Here is a 21,744-nt window from a genome sequence, read left to right as displayed (position 1 = left end):
CACACTCCACCGAGAGCAATTGTATTAGCACTTTAAAAGCCCAGAGGCAGACACTGGAGCCAGTGGGTGTAGCTATGAAGCCGGCACATCTGGACGACTGGATGTGTGAAAAGCATTAGAGACTTCTCCCTGTCTCCACAGAAACTGGCCAACTCTAAAGCACATACCTCAAGATTCATCAGTGCCAACCTGCCATGTAACAAATTCAAGAACCGCCTGGTGAACATCATGCCTTTTGAATCTACCCGAGTCTGCCTGCAGCCAATCCGAGGGGTGGAGGGCTCGGACTATATAAACGCCAGCTTCATTGATGGATACAGGTGAGTCCACAGACATCATGTGACTCACAGCGACACCGAAAGCAGCAAAATGGCCCACGGAGGCCTGAGGGGCTGCAAAACAGAATCTCCTCTGCAGCTGCAGCTCTAATGAGACTGGAGGTGGATCTGGCAGCTGAAAGCAGTAAATTACAGGCTGACACTGAGTCCAGTATTTCACTACCCTGTTCTTTTATTGTGGTAGTTGTCAAAACAAATAGGTTTTATTCTCAGACCTGTTAATTCGCTCCTGTTTTCCGCTGCTGTAAATGGTTAGGCTGTCTGAGACAGATGACACTCCAGTAAAGAGAACTTATTACTCCAACTGCTCCTGTCTGTGTCTATAAAGCTTAATTCATTCTTTCTGCGTCTCTGTATCCGTGACATAAATCTTATCAGCACCCTGTTCCGTTAGGATCCAGACAGACTCTGGATCTGTCCAGAGCCTGACGACCACGTGCAGCCCCGACATTTGTGTAGTGCACTGCCTGCACCAAAATAATGTAACAAAAGTATGCAAAATGTATTTCAATGTCCTTGCTACTCTTCCTGTCAAGAAAATTATTGTTTTATATTGTCAAACACAACAAACAAATTAGGCCTTATTGCATATTGTTGCTACTGTCCAGAATTACCATCATTTATTGCAATTAGATTATATTCTTAACGAACATTCTGGACAACGGTGTGTTGATTGTATAATTAAGGATGCAGAACTTCTTACTTATGGTCTTCGAGAGACAGATGTCGCTTCATCTGTTCGTACAGAGAGAAAGGATTTTCGTTTTAAAGGAATAGTTAATAGCATTACTGAAGACTAAAGGCAAAGGGAAACGGCTAGACTGGGTTTGTCAAAAGTGCTAAAAAGAAGTCTATAAAACCTTTATCCTTTTTCCACCAACCCAGTTTGAGGGCCGGTTCAGAGCCGGTGCCTGATTTCAAACCATTTGTCACATTTTACCAGCTAAAACCTGACTCTCAGCCAGGAAACCTCTGTGTTGGACTACAACCAAGAACCATTTTCATACGAAAGCTGTGGCAGGACTGTTGTGACAGACAAGTCCAACTAAAGCTTTGTTGCAAAGATAAAACTTGCTGTACCGTAATAAAACCAGTGTAAAGGTAGGTCATGGTATTAGTGGTCGGTAACTAATTTAACCCTAACATTAACATATTCTGTTCAGTATAAATGTGTAACAAAGTGTGTTCATGTGCGCATTTCGCAAACATAATCGCTTAATGTAGCAAGCAGCAGCCATATGTGTTTGACCAGGATGCGTGAGGAGCAACATTAGAGAAGAGACAACGTGGTGCTAGATGTTGTGTTTGGTGCTCGCTTTGCTGAGAAACAGTTTACAGTGACATAATGACGTTGATCTCCAGCCCATGAAATAGCAAACCAGTTCTTGTTGAACCAACACTGACTAGCAGCAGCCTTCTCACGGATTGTTTGTTTGCAGCAGTGTCTCAGTGATCAAATATTCATGTGTTCACTGATTCTGTGTGTGTCAGCACACTTGTGAAAGTGTGATAGCTCACTATAAAGAGAAGAAAGGAGTCTGTCTCGTTTGCTAACAGAGCCACACAGGAGATGCCAGCACAGATATTGTTCTGTGTCAGATAAGTAGCCAATCACAAGCCTCTCAGAGAAGCATGTTTTATGGAAGATGTAAACATTAATGGGGAGTATGTTTCAGTGCACTGGCAGAGTAAAGCAGAGGCTAATGAGTCAGGACTTCCCCTTTTACTTGGAGTGAGGGTGAGTTTGTCTTGTCAGTACCTAATGATGTCCCCTGGGTGAGGATGAGGGGGTGTCCTGTAATTCCTCTCTAATTCTTACTGCAGTAATTAAGATTGGACTGAGACAAAGGCAGCAGTCTCTGAGCTCTGCCTTTAAATTGCACAGTGTGGATTAGGATAGACTAAGGGGAGGGGGATGGACATGATTAGCATGATAAGTGAAGGTGTCAGCTGACCTCTAGCTATATCTGTGTAGTCTGTATTTGTTCACCTCAGTGCCTGGTGGAAACAGATACACCAGTGCATCATGATCTTTACTCTGGAGACTGACTGCACTCATTAAAATGTACGTTTACCCCCTTTAGAAGAATCTATTTTAAATGTAACTGTTAATTGGCTTTTGTGACTGAGGAATATAATCAGAGAAGTCACTAGGCCCATGGTCCTGAAGTTACTGGTCAACTGTTTTGTTTAAAACATCTCAGAAGATGATATAACAAGGCTCTTTAATAGAGTAACCGAGGTGAGTAGGCATATAAATATATTATTATTTATTTATTTATTTATTTATTTACTTATGTGTTGTTTGTACAGTGCAATAAGGCTGATATGTGGAATATAGCAGTTTTTTATGTTTGTGTGTATTGTCCACATTAATTGAACGAACAGTCTTATGGCTGTGAACACAAAAGAAAGTGCTTCGTCTGGGTAATGGTGTAATTAGTCTGACACATTATTGCAACAAAGAGGTTCAAAACAACTTTAAAATGATAGACAGTGACCTTAAATGATCCAAGAGAGGCACACAAACAGACATTAAATCACTAAAAGCAGGCGCAAATGGTTCAAAATGAAACATCAGGTTTCCAAAACACACACAACTTCAAAAAATGACTGAGTCTGAGTCAAATAATAGTTACTTCCCTTGGCATTTTTCTATAAGCTCGGTTTATCCTGATTTTCCACATAAGCCATAATTTGAGGTTCAAACTGAAATCAGCAGAATCAAACCGAAAACCTGTGTGCACACAACCACAGTAAATACGGTAGGTCAGGGTTAGTGTTGACAAACTGCCCTAACAATTGTAGCCAAAACTGGCCAAAAATAAGACCGTAGTAATGATTTTACTGTACTTTATCAGCCCATATTTTATTATATCAATCCAATTCATATGAACCTTTTACTTAATTGGATGTAGAAGCTGGTTTCCTTAAATTTTGTTCAAAAAGGCCCCAGGTCTTAGTGAGTCTTAATCAGCAATAGTTGCCCACAGATTCAACAGTACATATGTTTAAAAAATGTGTTTAAAAAGGGCAGCTTTGTTCTTTCAGCTTAATAATATAGCAGCATTAGATGTTTGAAACTGATGAATGTTCTGGGTGCTCGTTAGCATCATCTGTAACCTCACACATCTGATCTTAAACCACTTTATCCAGGACCTGGTGTTACTGGTCTGTGAGCAGTGCTGAGCCATAGCAGCCAACTGGTACAGTGACAGGCCCTCAAGGTCCAGCAACATACTGCACCTCTGCTTCCTCTGTTCATATGTGTATTTTGTTGTGTAATGAAGTATTTAAATAACAGTTCCAAAGCTTGTTTCACAGAGGAAAACCAAAGAGCAGGACAGGGGCGAACACCCAGACAAAAACAACAGTGCCTCTAGACATCACTGGCACTTAAATGATAGAGCACTGATGAATACAGATAACAGAAATACTCAGTATGTGTTGCTGCGCTGGCACTGGGGCCCACGGGCTGAGAATTAGTCAAGCTCTCTGCTGGATGCTGCAACACTGCCCCCCAGTGGTGAGGTCTTGTACCTGCTCCATCGGGTTCCCTGGAGCCTGATGGAGCTGAGCAGCTGGGATGGCATCTGTCATTTTAACAGAGCTGTTAAAAGGGGTCTGTGTTCAAGCAAACACCATTTAAAGATCAGTGCACACATTCACAACAGCTGATTCATCAAATTTACGTTGAGGCGATGTGTAAAAAAAAACCACTCACCACCCGATAGTTCAATTCAGCAGTTAAGGCATCTTATTGTTGTTTTTGCAGTAATATTGCAGATTCACATACTGATACATACTCAGGGCATCTTGCAAGATAACAATAACCGTTGCAGCTCAGATTTTGAGTGCTTAGAATATATTTTTATATTTTGTTGCTGGGAGAAAAAGTAATTAAAAAATATCAAAATAAGAAATAAGGGGATTAAAAGTTTTGCACCCAACCGTATGTATGCCGGCTCCTCTGGTCATGTCGAAGTGTCCTTGAGCAAGACACTGAACACGACCTTAGTTGCTCCTGGTGAGCGTTGGCCAGCTGCACAGCAGCTGCCCCGTCAGTGTGTGAGTGTGATTGCAAATGGGTGAATGAGAAGCAGTGGGAAGCGCTTTGAGAAAAGTGCCATATAAGTGCAGACATTTACCATTTCAGCATTTATATCTAATAAATAGAAGACACATTAGAATTAGGTCTCTCACTTGCAACTGTACAAAACACAAGCAATTTTGGAAAACACTTCACTAGTTTGACAGCAGGGCATAGCATGTAAGAACAGACACTACAAATACAAAAATGTTTGTGTTTTTGCATCAAGCTTTTTTCTAAATGCTGAGTTTGAGCTTTCAAATAATTTTCTTACAGCGACAGAATGTTAAATGTAAGACACCATAGTTATTCTACTGCGGTCGTGCTATTGATTGGTATGTGTGTGCAGCAGTGCACAGCAAACAATGAGCAGGTTCACTAATAATCTTTATGCCTGTTTGAAAGATGTTTACGATGATATATTTTTATTAAAACAAAATGAACCACTGCTTGGGCTGAAAAGGGAGAATCCAGAAGCAGAAATGCTGCCAGAACCCTGAGGAGGAAACACAGCTTTGTCTCTGTTCCACTTCGCAGGCAGCAGAAAGCGTACATGGCCACCCAGGGCCCGTTAGCCGAGACCACAGAGGACTTCTGGAGAATGCTGTGGGAACACAACTCCACCATTGTAGTCATGCTCACCAAACTTCGCGAGATGGGACGGGTAACACTTCATGGCCAATGTCATGTCAATAATTTAAAGCCTTAGATCATTTTAAAATCTGGGATTTTGGATAAACCACACTGCTGGCAAAGAGAAACCTTTTTGTGCCCAGTCAGACTAAATGTTATTGTTTCTAAAGTAAAAAAAAATTGGTGTGAGAAAATAAATGCTTTTAGTCAGCAGTTTCCCCACTTAGACTTAGAAAGGGGTGAGTGGTAAAAAGAGTTTTGGGATCAAGTCCAGTTTCTGCTAAACCAACATTAGCTGGATGGCTGAGGATTCAAATACACATGATGGCTTTTCAGATTAGAAACAGTATGTCCACTTATTTGCGATATGATTGACCACAGGCAGATTTACTTCTGTATTTGACTTAGACTTGGTGGTATTTGTAAGAGTATGGCCCCTATTTCACTCACTTCACTGAGAAATATAATTTTTTTCTCGACTCCATGGATCCGACAACTCATTTTGCAAATGTAGCTTAGTTTAAAAAATCTAATGAATGTTGATGTATTATTATGGATGAAGCAGCTGTCAGTGTATGGAGAGCTCCACCTTTACCAGCTGCTGTTTTTGTTCCACATCAAGTCTCTATGGTAACACTGATCTTTTTACATACTTTTTACAATTTGTATATATATGTACATTGAAATATGTTTTATGGCTTCTCCCTTAGCCATTAGTTTAAATAAATTGTCTGCACTGTCATTAGGGAACATCTGACTCACACACAGGTGTCACAGTCATAGGATGTAGATACACACACTTGCAGTACACACTGCATATTGAATGTGTTTAGATTTAAACTGCAGCAGTAACATTTGGATAATGATGTGTGTTATGTATAAATCCATTTTATTTTAGTCTGACTGGGTCTGCAGGCAGAACTCAAAGCCAGATATCGTGATTACTTCCACCACACTTTGTGATACGTCTACTCTCTCTATCCTTTAGGAAAAGTGCCATCAGTACTGGCCTGCTGAGCGCTCTGCACGCTACCAGTACTTTGTTGTTGACCCCATGGCTGAATACAACATGCCTCAGTACATCCTGAGAGAGTTTAAAGTCACAGATGCCAGGGTAGGTTCCTGTCAGAGGGGCTTTGCTGTTTGCTGCGTGATGCAGCAGCAGGAAAATGGCATCAGCCTTCACTTAAGACATCAGCTCCACTTATGGTGCAATTTTTCTATGTATGTATGTTTGTGCTAGCAGAGTGACATTTTATTGCCACGCAGAGAGCTTTTCTTCCCCTCTGTGGTAAATTTGAATGCATATTATACTGAAGTGGGAGCGTTTGGACAGAGCAAACCCACACAGGGACGTAGCAAAGAGGAAAAGTTGGTTTAAACTGGTCATGGCTGACATCAGTTCGCAGCACATAGTCTGCACCAATTATATGCAGGATTTTATCTACATAACAGCACATTAACCAATATATATTGGGCGACTGGGCCTCAGGAGAAAAAGTAGGTCATCCACTAACTGCAGGGTCAGCAGTTTAATCCCACAAGACAGGACAAGGTAGTGGCTGGGGTGTGTAAGTCACTTTGGATAACACCAACCGCCAAATGCCCACAGTTTAATGTGCAGTAAATGTAATGTACTGTACAGTACAGTTTATGCAGAAGACCAGCAAGATAGAAAAAGTGTGAGTTTTTATAACATTATTATTGAGAAACAAGCATCGTATTATGTTGGTGGTGTTGTTGACGAAAGTTTGTTGGGGAACTATTCTAAAAAGCGCTGAAAGCACCAATCTCCTGTGAATCTTATGCATTTAAAGTTAGTACGTTTAGGATAGTACGTATAGTAGTAATACTAGCACTACAATAGTAAAGCCTTACTCGATTACTTTAATTGACAACCTTAGTATCTACAGCATCTAAAAATAGTGTGTGTGTGTGTGTGTGTGTGTGTGTGTGTGTGTGTGTGTGTGTGTGTGTGTGTCAGGATGGTCAGTCAAGGACCATCAGGCAGTTTCAGTTCACAGACTGGCCAGAACAAGGAGTCCCCAAAACCGGCGAGGGATTCATTGACTTCATCGGTCAAGTTCATAAAACTAAGGAGCAATTTGGACAAGACGGACCAATCACTGTGCATTGCAGGTAAGTGTATCTGTGTGTGTTTAGAAAAGAGTTTAATGTGATTCATACAATGCGAAAAGGCTTTTTGCCTTTCTCGGTCATAAGGTATGTGCTGCTCCCAGAGCGTAGTGGGGTCCATTACCAACTGTACATAAAGTGATTAACACAACAGAGGTTGGGAAATCATACAAACCATCTACCCAAGTATTTCATCAATCTTTCTAAAGTTCCAAAAAAGGCCCAAGTGAAAATCTCAGTACCAGGACTACATTTCAATGTATTCAGCATAGACTCAGGAGGGATTCTCCCCTCTCACTCAAGCCTGAAGCTTTAGATACTTTTTAGTGTCTTGGCATAATTTAGGAAGCTGTAATTATATTCACTTTGATAACAGAAAATTAAATTTTTCATACCAGTGCTTTTTGGGTTTAGTCAAATGTTAAATACAAAGCAGAATTTAGAGAAATTCTCGATACAAACCAACAACTCAGTACTACTATGATTTTGATCCACTCGTGTTCATTCCAACATACAGTGTAGAAATATTCCTGTTTCTGTAACCAAGTTGACCTGTGATCTCTATGTACAGTAATATTATGATTTTCATGTTATGAGTCTCTTTTTGTGTCTTTACAAACAGTATATTCCACTTACTGCCAAATTATTCAACGATTCCTCGGGTAGAAAGTCTCTTTTCAAGTCTTCTTGCCATAGTAGCTTCACAACGGGTGAATCATTACTTGTCACATTCCTGTGGCAGTTTTTAAATCCATTTCGGGGAACTTCCATTATACTTTAAGCACTTTATGATTGTTCAATTTCCAATCTACAATGCTGTGCGGGCTGGACAGATCTAAAGTGAGGATCACCGTGTCCCTGTCCAAATATATTTGTCCCCGTTTTACTGAAGCCAATTCTCGAACCATCCTCACTACAGAAACAGTGGACTTGTATAGTACTTACTTACCTGACCGTGAAGTTATAGCACAACTCACTGGTTTGTTATTTTTTCTCTTCAGCCTATAATTATAGTTCTACAGGCAACTATCTAGCCCCAAGGAGGATAAGGAGGTTCTTTTCATTCTTAACATGTGCCGGTACCAGATGAATGAATCCTTAAAACCCAGAAATTAGTCAGCATATTTGCACTTCAGCTTCCTTTGTCCCAATGTTTTTTTTTATATGTTTATGATTAAATGTCTGAAATAGCACATGAGGAAGTGATTCTCACATTTTATTTTGCAACATAAAGCATATCTTATACAGCCTACTCATGCTATTTTTCAGCTTGATGTCTGTCTTAAAAAAGGTGCCTGTTAACAAGTGAGACTACAGAGGTTGTCAGGAAGATTAAACATCGTCACATTTGACACTTTGTAGCATCATCTACTCAGATGATGCTAAAAAGATGCTAACCTCCGGGTTGGCCCGCAAGCAAAATATCATTCTTACAGCACTTGTTGTAGAGCAAAGGCATAAAAGTCAACGTAATGGTTTAAGACTAAGCATAAAAACATCTGGGTCAGAAGTACATATATCCATTGAAGTAGTTAACACACTGGTTTCTCCATCCATCCACCCCAATCCCTTTCCAGACGCAGACTTTCTCTGGTTTTAAAATGCATCACCAGTGGTAACTCCTGCTTTCCTGCTTTGTACCTTATATTGTTCACTAGATACCAACTACTTAAAATGTCACCTACTGAACTATAATTATGGGCTGATAAATTATGTTCTCAGTCAAATCTTCTGATTTCCGTCTGTCTGGCAAGAATTGATGTTAATTCATTTCTAATTTAAAAGTGCAGCAGCTATATCTGTTTTTTCTGGTAATTTAATGTTTAAATAATTGAGTGATTTCCCCTTTTAAGATATTCTTTCTCTTGTTTAGTTACATGGTTGTGTGAAGTTGGTTGAGTGTCAAAGCTTAAATTGTTTCTCTGTGTTAACAAAGACCAGCATATTGCTTCCCAGTCCGTCAGCTGCCTGAGGTGTTTCTGGGAGGTGTGTGCATGTTCTCTCTCTGCCTGTGTCGGTTTCCTGCATCAATATTCTGGTTTGGTCCCCCAGTCAAAAGGTTGATTATAGACTGCCACTAGGTAGTTGTCTCTTTCTCGCTAGATGGGTGATCTGTTCAGGATCTGCCTTTTGCCCAATATCCCAGCAACCCTTAAGAAGATGGGTGGTTGGATAGTTTAACAAGAAACATCTTTATGTATGACCACAGCTTGCAGCCCCCCCCCCCCCTTTTATTATCAGAGTGTCCTATTAAATGGCATAACTGTCTGCAGGGGCAGCAGAAATGCTCTTTTCATTGTTTCAGCATCCATGTTCTATTCCTATAATCCATTGAGTTCTGAGCTTATTTCATTCACAAACACTGAATAGTTAAACAGACTCACAACTAGTTCCATTTTCCTGATTTTGTGGAGATCTGGAGTTTCTGATTTTATTGATTTTACTGATTTTTAGTGTTGTCTCTGTGTTACATGTTTGTAATGAAAGTCTAATAATGTGTGTGTCAACCAGTGCTGGTGTTGGGCGGACTGGTGTGTTCATCACCCTGAGCATTGTCCTGGAGAGAATGAGGTACGAGGGGGTGGTCGATCTTTTCCAGACGGTCAAGACACTCCGAACTCAGAGGCCTGCCATGGTGCAGACAGAGGTAAGATAAACTGCTGCAGCAGTGCATGAGGAACAGGTCATTGAAGAAGACAGAGAAAGAGTTCATGTCAGTAAGAACTGAGCAAAGGGGGACGATGTATAAAAAACATTCTTTCAGGGGAACATGTTCGAAAGAAGCATCGTAAAATCTGTGTACCTGAACTTTATTTATTATATCTCCAGATTTGTTTAGATTGTTGGAGCTTGCACACAGTCGGTCATGGATCCTTCTGTCCACATCAGTAGATTGGTGACATGTCAGTGAAAGACTTGCACATTTGCACATTTGGAAAACTTTATTGCCTTTCACTGCAGAATGCAGATTCTGGCCATCGTTTCTTTCCGACATTTTACAATTGCTGTGGCATCATTTCTTGTGGGGGATGCTTTCTCTCACTTAAAGCTATCGGAGCCAAGTATTGAAATCCCAGAATTTGAGGCACATGTACAAAGATTATTTGTACATCATGATCTAGGACCTGTACAACAAAGCCAGTTCAAACTGTTTGATATGGAGCAGTTTAAATAATTAAGCCGCTAGTTTTGCTACAGAGGCAGAAATCCGTGCTTTAGGTGTAGGTCAAATGTTTTATATCTTTTCGCAGAAGTATGAGTGAAGGGGGGTTGGGGAGGGGTGACAGCTAATTATTTTTTATCAAAAGTAAGTGAAGTAATTGGCTGCATTTCACGCAGGATGTTTTACATCTAATCACAGTAAATACTCAGACAATTTAGTGATTTTGCCACCGTTGTGGTCTTGATCGATCCTGAAAAACATTCTGAGTCAGGCTCGTCTGCGACCAAGACAAGGCCGAATGAAAAATGCAGCAGAGACCGAGATTACACCTAGAGAGTTAGTACTACAACACAGGAAAATCCTTACCACCGACCACCAGTGTCACTCATGGTCACTGTTAATATCAACTTGAAGCCTGGCTTATTAGATTTGTTTTCTAGCATTTTCATGTGAAAGAGGAGGATATGTTGATTAGTATCAATATTGTCAAAACCACAAATGATATAGTTAATATAAGCAAAACAATTTGAGTGATAAAAAAATCACTCTTTATTCTTTATCACATTTCTGAATGTTCTTGTTTCACGATCTTATATGAATCATCATTTAGTGATGATTTGAGTTATAGGTAGTGATATAGTCTGAACCTGTTAGCGCTGCAGCACAGGGATCTAAATATTTTATGAATCATCACAAAAACAGTGCAACAAACAAGGTCTAGAGGACGTCATTGTACCAGCTAGAGATTTGCAGTCCTGGGTAACTAGACCCTTGTCCTATTCCACCAATAGGAAATGCAGGCATTCCCCAGGGATATTGAACTATTTCACTGCAGCTGTGAGGTGCTGAGTGGTACGTGTGTTCACATTATGCAAAACAGCGTGAAGAACACAAACTAACGCTAAGCATCACAATAGGAGCTGACTTCTTTTTCATCAAGATAGTTGTAAAAGAAGCAGACAACAGGTGTTACCCGCTTGTGAAGGTAATGACTCTGAACCAAATGCCCGAGGCAAAGACGTCCTTCTGAAAGCGGCGGTCAGATATTTAGTACCTTAAACAGGTACAGAGCGCAGTGACAGAGTCAATTGCAGTATAGCAGTGAATCTAGTGCGAGCAATAGTTAATCATGCTCTTTATGTGTGGAGACTGTTTTAAAAGTTATCATGACATTGATTGGCAATTTATCTGTCCTTCTCATCCCAAACAAAGTACAAAGTGCTATATATATAACCCATACAACCCGTACAAAGTGCTGTTTATTAAAAGGACCCTCAAAGGTGAAAGCAAAGAGAAGCCTGAACACTTAAACAAAAAGGAATGTATTTGAATTATCTTAATGCTCTTCATTCAGTATTTATTACCGTTTTAATTAGTTTCTTCCCACTTACAAACTGACAAAGCTATTGTGTGTTCAGGATCAGTACCAGCTATGCTATCGGGCTGCTCTGGAGTACCTGGGAAGCTTTGATCACTATGCAACATAACCCCACCCAGAAAGTCATCGCCAGAAGAGTTTCCTCTGAGCCATATCCACTCAGCTTCATCAGACCTCGCGGCCTGATGAGGAGGTTACGAGGGGCACTGATGAGGAGGCGACCACAGCAGGAGGAGGAGAGGGCACAGGACGACCTCCTCCTGGACTGGTGCCATGATTCTGCCACAGACCCAACACCAAAACCTCCCAAAAACCCCACCTTGAAAGACTTGTAGTCATGCTTCATTCTTATTCTTGACTGAATATTCCAGTCGCTCCCCAGTTTCTTCCCACTCCTAATTGCAAAGGATATTTTTCTGCTATTTTTAATTTTTAATCATCATTACTACATTATGAGTATTTAGAATTGATTTTGTAAACACTCACACTGATTATTATGTGTCTTAATGGGTCTTTTTTTAATTTGCTTATCTTTGTATTATTTTGTATTAGCACAAAGGACATGTATTTCCAACATGCTCCAAAGTTAATACTGGAAAGCTTATACTCACAGCTGCTAATAACTTTATTTTGTATCATACCTATGATATTCTAATGTTATCATTACTCACTTGGTCTTATTTAGGGGGAAATGTGGGCTTGGACTTCTTGACATCCAACAGAATAATGATGATGATGATAGTGATGAAATGGATCAAACAGATCAAACAAAAAGATAAAGTTTGTGAATGGTATGAAATAAACCTGTGGATATAAATGTGCAAAAACTATTCACATCTGGACATCTGCTAGCATGTACAGACTTTCCTGTCCGTGGAGGAGTTTCACACAAGCATCAGAGAATTTGAAACCTTCAACAAAAGACCTTCGTTACAGTATGTGCACCCTAGTTTTCACATCCCCTCTTAACGTGGACTCAGGTAGATTAAGCAAAGACGACCTGTTGTTGCGAATTTCTGCAAAATAAGTGTGACAACATAAAATGTAGATCACATGCTCTTTGCATGAAACAACGTCACCAGTCCGATTTAGTTTCCTACTAAAGGCATTAGGGGAAGACTCCCCTGAACCTTGAACCTTAAAAACTACGGCTGCCTGTATCCTGCTCTATTTTCCTCATTGTCACTGAGATTTCCCATATTTTTTGGTGCTGAGAACCACAGACAGACTGAACCCATTGGCTACTAATGAAAGCAAACATTTCTGAAATTGAAAAATAAAGACCAGTACTTTCATACACTGCTGTAGTTTTTGAGGCAAGCACCTCCAACTTATAGAGGTTGAGTATTTTAGGCAGCAGATTTATCCAAAATTTGTGCTTCAGTGAGTAATTTGGAGGCAGGATGGTGTAAGTGAGACTGAATCCATATACACTGCTACATCCTAAAATGTCCAAACTAGTTCACAGTCCAGCTGTGGTACACACTGCCCACTGATGAACAGTGCACTATTTCATAATGGACCATAATGCACCCAACATGACTGACATTTCACAGGGATTTGGTTTAGTGACCCCTACACATTTCTGACTTCCCCACTTATGACTTGCACCTTTCTGTCTGCATACATGGCTTCACATAAACATGACACTCACTGATATATTACTGCTCAGCTATTTTATCACTGTGTCGCAAATGGACAGACTTGTTACTCAGAGCAGCATCAATGATCTCTGTGGTTTTCACTGGATGAGATGACAATGTGAGGTGGTTTTGGATGCATTTCACAGAGTTGTGCTATAAGGGTTGTATCTGTTGTATACATGATCTGTTTTCTATTTGTTAATAAAATGCAGAGAAAAAATGTCTTGAAAACCTTGATGTTAATAAAGTTGAATAATTGGGTTTTTTATATAAATGTTGTGGATTTCATTTCGGTACAGATGATAAAAATAAAGCAAGAGTCTCATTTGAATAATAATCTCAGTTTAGAGTTTTAACATTTGTTTTCTTTGTACTGCATTTCCAGTACATTTCCATTTTGCTGAGTACCAACCTTTTTGGAAACAGAGCTGTACACACTCCACTTATGAAATATGGGGGAAGTTAGTTAGTTAGTTAGTTGATAGCTCTAAAGTGCATTTTCAAAGAATAAGAAATACAGACAATATGACAAGAACAATTGTTATATTGGTGTGTCTGTGCCTCAGGAGGTAGAGTAGTCGTCGTGTGTGTGCGTGTGTTTAGTCACTGTGTGGAAATATAGTGGTTGCGTATTAGTATGTGCAGTGCAGTACAGCAATGTAGCAGTAAGTACAAGGTCAGCCGTTAATGAGTGTGATGGTCTCAGGATAAAAACTCTTTGGGGGTCTGGTGGTTTTGGCAGACAGTGCTCTGAAGCAGCTGCCAAATGGGAGAAGCTGAAAGAGGTTGAGAGGAGTCAGTGGTTCTTTTTGATGTGTTAAAGTCCTGGAGATTGGGCAGGAGAAACCCAATGATTGTTTCTGCACTTCTCACATGAATCACATTAATGAGTCTGTAAGCAAACTTTGCAAGGTTCACAGACATGTTGCTGTGGTCTAGTGTTCCAACCAAGTCTCACATCAAAATGTGCAATAGCTACGTTACATTGATTTTTTGTAATTTATTTAATAGCCTCCCCTCACATCACAAGACTGTAACTAGTTAGAGATAGAATGCTCACCAGTTAAGCAGACTTTTTGACCTTACAAGTTAACTAGTGAGCCTCAAATTGTTAAACAGTTAACTAGTAAGAGCCCAAATGTCCACTAGTTAAACTAGTTGGGGACATTTTGGAACTTATACATGCTAACTAGTGTATCTGACATTTTGTGCAGATGTCAACTAATGTGCCGTTTTTCAAACACAGTTGAGATAAGATGATCTCTTTTTCAATGGTGATCTGACCAAGAAGGTGGCAAGTTTAAAAAAAAATGTTGATCATATTTAAGATAAAATTGCAGGGCAATAAAGTAAATTTTAAAAAAAGACAAAACATCAAGTACAAAAAACAAAAGAAAATAGAAACAATCACTAGAAGCAGGAGCAGGACGTGGTGTAAATTGCAGTTCATTTCTGTTTAAAAGAGGATATTGTGATGAAAAAGTTAATTTTAATTGGGTCCCAAATTTGTTCCATGAACAAGGACCAAAATATGATAAACTTTTCCTACCAGCTAAAATCATAGACGATGTCACTGCACTGTAAACATCAGAAGTTAATTATATTTTATGCAGAGCCCCAACTGTGACTGTGAAATCCATCGAGCCTCATCAGTCACAAAGTCCAACTAACAGTCTTCAGTCTGCAGTGTAGTTTCAGACACTGAACCATGAACAAACTGACTGTGGTGGATTAATACTGAGAGGTCGAACAGCACAACTTCCTAACAATCACATCTAAAGTCTAATGTGACAATTCTGTATTTATAATAATATTCAGAAAAACAAAAGGAAGTGAAATTTATTTTATGTTTGTTTTTTGTTTTTTATTAGAGAATTATAAATTAGAATTTTATACAAAATTATGAGGAAAACCCAACAAATCTCCCCTGAGCAAGCACTAAAGTGACAGTGGAGAGGAAAAACACCTCCGACAGAACCAGGCTCAGGGTGGGCGGTCGTCTGCCTCCCCCGCCGGACGGGAGTGAAGGAAGGACACAGGGGTCAGTAGAAGAAATTCATGAAGGGAAAGGAAATGGTAAGAAGAGGGGAGGCAGGAGGTGGGAGTAGGGAAGGGGGAAGGGATCACGGGGCAGGGTCGAGGGTGGAAGGGGTCGGATTGAGGGGGATGGAGAGTTTGTTTGTCGACTCCTGAAGCTGAAGTTCTTTTTCTGCTTCTTCTTCATTGAGAGCTGCTGTAAACACAAAGACAGCAAATGTTAATTTCACTACTAAACATTTGAAATGAGTTGTTGGAATCAGAGCGGAGCTGAGTCAGCAGCGTATCTGAAGGTGGATCTTTTCCTCTGCGAGTTGTTGGATTGCCTCCTGATAATTCCACATCTTTTCTTTGTCCACCAGCTTCTTCTCCAGCTTCATCGTTTCTTTTTGCCAGTGCTGAGCTTTGCTCTGCCAAATGTCACAGAGCTCAACAAGTTCCATTCTGGACTTGATCTCTCTGTATGACAGCTCTTTATGAAGTCCTCTTTCTTTTCTCCTCTGCTTTTCACGGAGCTTTTTCTTAAATCTCCTTTCCTGCTCTGAAAGCTCCGTCCTGAATTTTTCCTCTTTCTCAGCCAGCAGTCTTTGGAATTTCTCCTCCAGAGCGATACAGCTCAGTCGGCTCTGCATCAGAGCCGACTTTGTGTTACTCAGCTCGGCCAAAGTTTCCCCATGGGCCTGAGTGCGAGCTCGTCTTTTCTCAATGGCTCTGTGGATCTCTTCCTCTTTCTCACTGAGGAGCTCTTCCAGCTTAGAGACTTTTCTCCTCCACTTCTCTTCTACACTCTCGGATCCACTGGACTCTTTGCACTGCTGAAACGAGTCTCTCGCTCTCTCTGTTTCCTGTTTTTGAGCAGGGAGGCTCTGTTGGAGAGGGATGGTCAGCTGCTCTGTCTTATTCTTCTCCTCCTCTGCCACCTCATCCTCTCTCCTCAGTCCCTTGCAGGTAGAGAGCTCTGCTCTGTATTTCTTCTCCAGAGGAAAGAGACGCTCGTGAACAGAGTGGATCTCTTCTTCTTGTTGTTCTCTCTCTTCTTTGACTTTCTGGGTTTCTGGGTCAGTTCTTAACTTCCTGATGTTTCCCTCCATGATGTACAACTCTCTCTCCAGCCTTCTGTTCTCCTCCAGAAGCTGCTTTCTGTCCTGTTTCCAAAACTCCCTCTCTTTCAGGACCATGATCTTTGCAGCAGCCCTCAACTTTTCCTCCATCTCTTTCACTTGAGCCTCCATCTGTCTTCTCTTGTCCTCCAGCTCTCTGTTACTGTCCAGAGAGACCAACACACACATAAAGATATTTTAATAACACAGAGGAGGAGATCTGCTGCTTTCATTGTCCAGTGAGACATTGACACCAAGAGGCCAACATCATCTGTTGAGGACACTGAGGGGGAACACATTTACAGACACAAAGAAAAATTACTAAAGGAGCCTGCTGGACCTTTGTCCAGCTCCAGCAGTGGCCCAAATGATCATGAGTTCAAAGTGACTCTTGACACACATTATGTCTACACAGACGCACAAAACCACCTGAGGGACAATAGTAAGTAAGAATAGACCAAAATTACCAAAAGCACATGATAAAATGGCTACACAAAAGACACAAAACAACTCTATTTAGACCCCAAATAACTAAAAACAGATGGACTACAACTAAAAGTAGGTGCATCACTAAGATAAAAACTAATAAAAATAGACCACACTTGCAAAAAAGAAACACATAGTGAATCATTAAAAAGACAAACTTTTTGAGTAGACAAAAAAAACTTCCACAAACACAAAAAAAGCCACAAAATGAGATTTAAAATCAAAAGTTGCCAACTTCTACAGTTTTGATGTCTTTTTCTGACCGTGGAAAAGAAGAACATGTTTGTCCAAGTCTTTTCCTTGTCTGTGCCCAAGGAGCGTTTTCTGATCATTTGTCCACGCTGTATGACTTGTATTGTGGAACCAATGGGTCAAAAACAACTCCGGTCTTGTGGATAAGTGCAGTTAAGAATGAAAAAACTCACAGTAAAACATGTGCTCTCTCTTCTTGCCATGGAGGCTGATTATGTGGTAAATGATCCAAAATGAAAAGACATAAAGACAAATCTTGTAAAGGTGAAGCTAACAAACTGTTATGTTTTAAATGTTTGTCTTTCCAACATGTGAATCAGTGAAGACTGAGACTCTTGGCTCAGAGGAACCTAGTCCTTAGATCAAAGTCACATTCTAGAACTGATTTGTCATCAGTGTTTCCATCACATCAGGAGCCAGATGTTCTTCTGCAGAGAAAATTCTTTTTCCAACATGTATTTGGACAGAAGAATTGTAATTCTTAAACATCAAGTTTGACTAGGGTTTACAGATAAAGGTCTGATAAAAGAGAAAATATCCAGTGAGCTTCAGCTGAAAAAGCTTTCTTAATGCCAGAGGTCAGAGCAGAATGACCAGACTGCATCAAACTGTCTAATAACCACTTATACTAGAATTTCTTTCTTTAAAAAATAAATACTTTTAGGTTAAAACAATGTTATGAAGGTGCAAACTTTCCCCTTATTAGAATAAATTCTTAAAAGGGGAACGTTTTGTGGTCATTAAAATGAGAACGTTTTCTCGTTAAATGGCTTCTTGTTATATTTTCTTGTTTTAACACGATGAAAAGTATATATATATTTTTTGTCATGGTTGTAGCAATTCAGTTTCACTATGAAAACTGATTTCCTCTCTTTTTTGAAGCACATTTATCACCAATTACAGCCTTTATGGGGCGACTGTGATGCAGGAAGGTAGAGCGGCTGTCCACCAATCTCACAGTTGTTGGTTCAATCCCCGGCTCCTCCGGTCACAGGTCAAAGTGTCCTTGAGCAAGACACTGAATCCCAACTTAGTTGCTCCAGGTGAGTGTTGGCCAGCTGCATAGCAGCTCCCCCATCGGTGTGAGTGTGTGTGTGATTGTGAGTGTGAATGGGTGAATAAGAAGCAGTGTAAAGTGCTTTGAGTGCCAATAGGTAGAAAAGTGCTATATAAGTGCAGAACATTTACAGCCTCAAGTGTTTTTGAGTATGATGCTACAAGCCTGTCACACCTATTTTTGGACAGTTTCTCCCTTTGTTCTTTGCAGTACCTCTCAAGCTCCATTAGGTTGGATGGGGAGCTTCAGTCCACAGCCATTTTGACACCCAATGACACTTCGACATCTGACCGGAGGAGCCGGGGATCAAACCAACAATTGCAATTGATTGGTGGACGAATGCTCGACTTCCTGCACCCACAGTTTTTCTACCAACCTGCCCAATATTTTGTTGCTTTCTTTTTTCTCTCCACTTTTAACTCACCCCAGCTGGTCAAGCCAGATGGCCACCCACTCTGAGCCATTTCTTCTTTCTTCCATTAAAGAGAGTTTTTTTCCCTCCACTGTAGCCTAGGGCTTGCTCAAGTGGGATTTGTTGGTTTTTCTATATACAGGCGCTGGTCATATAAATTAGAATATCTTCACAATGGATTGAGGATTATAACTGACAACTAATGAAAACCCCAAATTCAGTATCTCAGAAAATTTGAGATTTGAGAAATTTATTTAAGACCAATACAAAGAAAGGATTTTTCACCACTCTAATAAGCTAATAATTAACACATTAACACCTGCAAAGGCCTTTAAATGGTCTCAGTCTAGTTCTGTAGGCTACATAATCATGGGGAAGACTGCTGATTTGACAGTTGTCCAAAAGACGACCATTGACACCTTGCACAAGGAGGGCAAGACACAAAATTACGAAACGAAACCCACAGACGCAAGACTTGGGTTTCAGCTGGCGCATTCCTTGTCAAGCCACTCTTGAAAAACAGACAGCGTCAGAAGCGTCTCACCTGGGCCAAAGACAAAACAGGACTTGGAAACTGCACACAGTGCCAAATCTACCAGTACCTGGTTTAAGGACCATGGTATCCCTGACGTTGATTGGTCAGCAAACTTGCCTGACCTTAACCCCATAGAAAATCTATGGGGCATTGTGAAGAGGAAGATGCGATATGCCAGACCCAACAATGCAGAAGAGCTGAAGGCCACTAGCAACCTGGGCTCTCATAACACCTGAGCAGTGCCACAGACTGATCGACTCCATGCCACGGAGCACTGCTGTAGTAATTCAGGCAAAATGAGCCCAACTAAGTATTGAGTGCTGTACATGCTCCTACTTTTCATGTTCATACTTTTCAGTTCCTTTCCTTTCTTTGTAATCCTTTAAGTAATATTCTAATTTTCTGAGATACTGAATTTGGGGTTGTTATTAGTTGTAAGTTATAATCATAAAAATTAAAAGAAATAAAACACTTGAAATATATCAGTCTGTGTGGAATGAATGGATACATTATACATGTTTCACTTCATGAATAGAATTAGTGAAATACATCAACTTTGTGAAGATATTCTAATTATATGACCAGCACCTGTACATCTTTATAGTCTGGACTTTATTCTGTAAAGTGCCTGTAGATGACTTTGTTGTAAATTGGCCCTATAAAACTAAAGCTGAATATGAAACATGCAGATTTTTTATAAACGATGGTGAAATTAATAAACTGATGACAACACAATATCAAAGAGATTCTCTACATTCTTATGTGGAAACGTTTTGAAGGACCAGACAAACGGCGGCTGACCTCGGCGCCGGGACAGGAACAGGAACTGGGCGAGCCAGAGCAGAATCCCCAGAGGCTGCGTCCACTCTCCCAGGTAGCTGGACCGAGGTCGCGGCATTGACCTAGGCGAACCTCTCCAAAGTGCTGGCGGTGTCGACCCGCACAGGAAGCAGAACAGAGGTCGCGGCGTCGACCTGGGCGAACCTCTCCGAACTGCTGGCTGTGTTCGGGGTGGGAGCCTGGGAAGGTGTGGCTGAGCCAGGGCAGGAGTGACTGTCTCCCCTCACCTCTATAATTGGCCAGTGCCTCCAATAACTCCGGGGCCCTAGGCAGGCTAACCAGCCAGGGCCGGGAAATGACCACTTGCCCTACCTGCCTGACCTTGGCCAAGCATGTCTCAAGGTCTGTAGCCCGCATACAGGAGTCCCAGAGGTAAGTGAGCAGGTCCGTGATCACTGGGAGCTGTTTGCGTTTAAGGGGAGGAGCGTGCTGCCGATGGGACAGCAGACACCAGAACAGTTGTTGGTACAGGAACGAAAAAAGGACCTGGCGCTGCAACAGCAGATAAGACATGGAGAGCAGAAGCCTGTGGTTGGTTCAGGGCCTGAGGTTTGGTCTGTGGTTTGGTCTTACGCTTACGTCTGGTGCCAAGAGGCCTGGAAGGGATGGTGAGGAGAGAACCATTAAACTCGTCTTTAATAGAAGGCAGGTTCTCCAACTCAGGGCGGTACCCTGAAAACTGCATAAAGGGCTCTGTGGCATCCATGGGGGAAGGGAGAGAGAAAAAAAAAAAAACAACTCTTCCACGTCTCTGGGTCCTTTCGTGGCCAGTTCGTAATGTTACGGTTAGTATAAGTAATTTTGCAAGGATTCAAGTAAGGAGACAGCAAGAGGAGGTATAAAGGAAAGGGGGGGTTAACACAACTAAAAATCATTCCACGAGGAGGCTAATAACTTACAGAACAAAAGGTAACAAACGACAGACTATTCAAATAAACGGGGTGCACACATACAAGATAAACACAAAGTAGGGTACACACAGGGACCAGACAAGATCATAACTAATTCAAACACACAGGTAAGAGGATAAATTAACAGGGACCAAAGAACAGAGCTAAACAGGAGAAACTAACAGGAGGAGCAGGATTGAACAAACAGGTGGAGGATAAACTAATGCAAAAATGTAACAAAGGAAAACCAAACCACAGACCAAAACCATGACAGAGTCCAGACGGGGATCAGGCAGGATACAAACAGAGTACCTACACACACATACATACAACGAACTGGCAGAGAACAGTGAGGAGAGCAGGGGAACAGGTGAAACAAATCAGGACAAAAACGAGGAAGGAAAAGACGCCAAACAGACTCACAGGAAGAGACAAAGGATGAGCAACAAAATAAAAGCCCAAAACAGGAAATGGTGGAGGTACACAAAGTGCGAAACTTCCTGCAAAATTCTAGATGGAAGTAGGATGAACTCAAGTGAAAGTGCAACTACTTGCATAAAAAATTACTCCACTCCACAAGTTGAAATGCCAATTTTAATTATTTACTCCAATTGAATTACTAAATATGTGTAAAAATAATAATGTAAAATTACAAAAGTAGTCCACAAGTACTAAACTAAGAGAAAAGTATTTTTAAAAGTAGTGAGGGTGATGCTGGTAATAACAAATAGGAAAAAAAAAATAGAGTAATTAA

The 21,744-nt window shown here is 40.8% G+C and overlaps 2 protein-coding genes across 29 annotated transcripts in view; one reads left to right on the top strand and one right to left on the bottom strand.

The window, feature by feature from the left end:
• Positions 1-13,655, top strand: part of ptprfa (protein tyrosine phosphatase receptor type Fa) — a 316,431-nt gene extending 302,776 nt beyond the window's left edge. For 26 of the 28 annotated variants that reach the window (XM_067512498.1, XM_067512505.1, XM_067512503.1 and 23 more), the window contains 6 exons: positions 142-320; positions 4,966-5,092; positions 6,050-6,175; positions 7,046-7,200; positions 9,709-9,844; positions 11,779-13,655. In XM_067512498.1, the coding sequence (XP_067368599.1) occupies positions 142-320; positions 4,966-5,092; positions 6,050-6,175; positions 7,046-7,200; positions 9,709-9,844; positions 11,779-11,847 (792 nt within the window). In that variant the 3' untranslated portion in view covers positions 11,848-13,655. The remainder of the gene's footprint in view (positions 1-141; positions 321-4,965; positions 5,093-6,049; positions 6,176-7,045; positions 7,201-9,708; positions 9,845-11,778) is intronic. The other 2 variants (XR_010914989.1, XM_067512515.1) reach the window with 2 other exon arrangements.
• A 1,615-nt stretch (positions 13,656-15,270) lies between these two features.
• LOC137132241 (golgin subfamily A member 6-like protein 26) lies at positions 15,271-21,402 on the bottom strand. Its single transcript, XM_067514521.1, has 2 exons — positions 20,062-21,402; positions 15,271-16,681 (listed from the first exon to the last, which is right to left on the bottom strand). The coding sequence occupies exon 2, from the start codon at positions 16,648-16,650 to the stop codon at positions 15,694-15,696; it is 957 nt and encodes a 318-aa protein (XP_067370622.1). The 5' UTR covers positions 16,651-16,681; positions 20,062-21,402; the 3' UTR covers positions 15,271-15,693.
• Between the last annotated feature and the right edge of the window lie 342 nt (positions 21,403-21,744).

The sequence above is a fragment of the Channa argus genome, chromosome 8 (assembly GCF_033026475.1).
Source record: "Channa argus isolate prfri chromosome 8, Channa argus male v1.0, whole genome shotgun sequence".
Lineage (NCBI taxonomy): Eukaryota > Metazoa > Chordata > Actinopteri > Anabantiformes > Channidae > Channa > Channa argus.
This window is presented reverse-complemented; position numbering and strand designations above follow the sequence as displayed.

Bases quoted from the DNA above. Each gene is read 5' to 3' on its own strand.
- LOC137132241 (XM_067514521.1), bottom strand. From the start codon at position 16,650: ATGGAGGCTCAAGTGAAAGAGATGGAGGAAAAGTTGAGGGCTGCTGCA.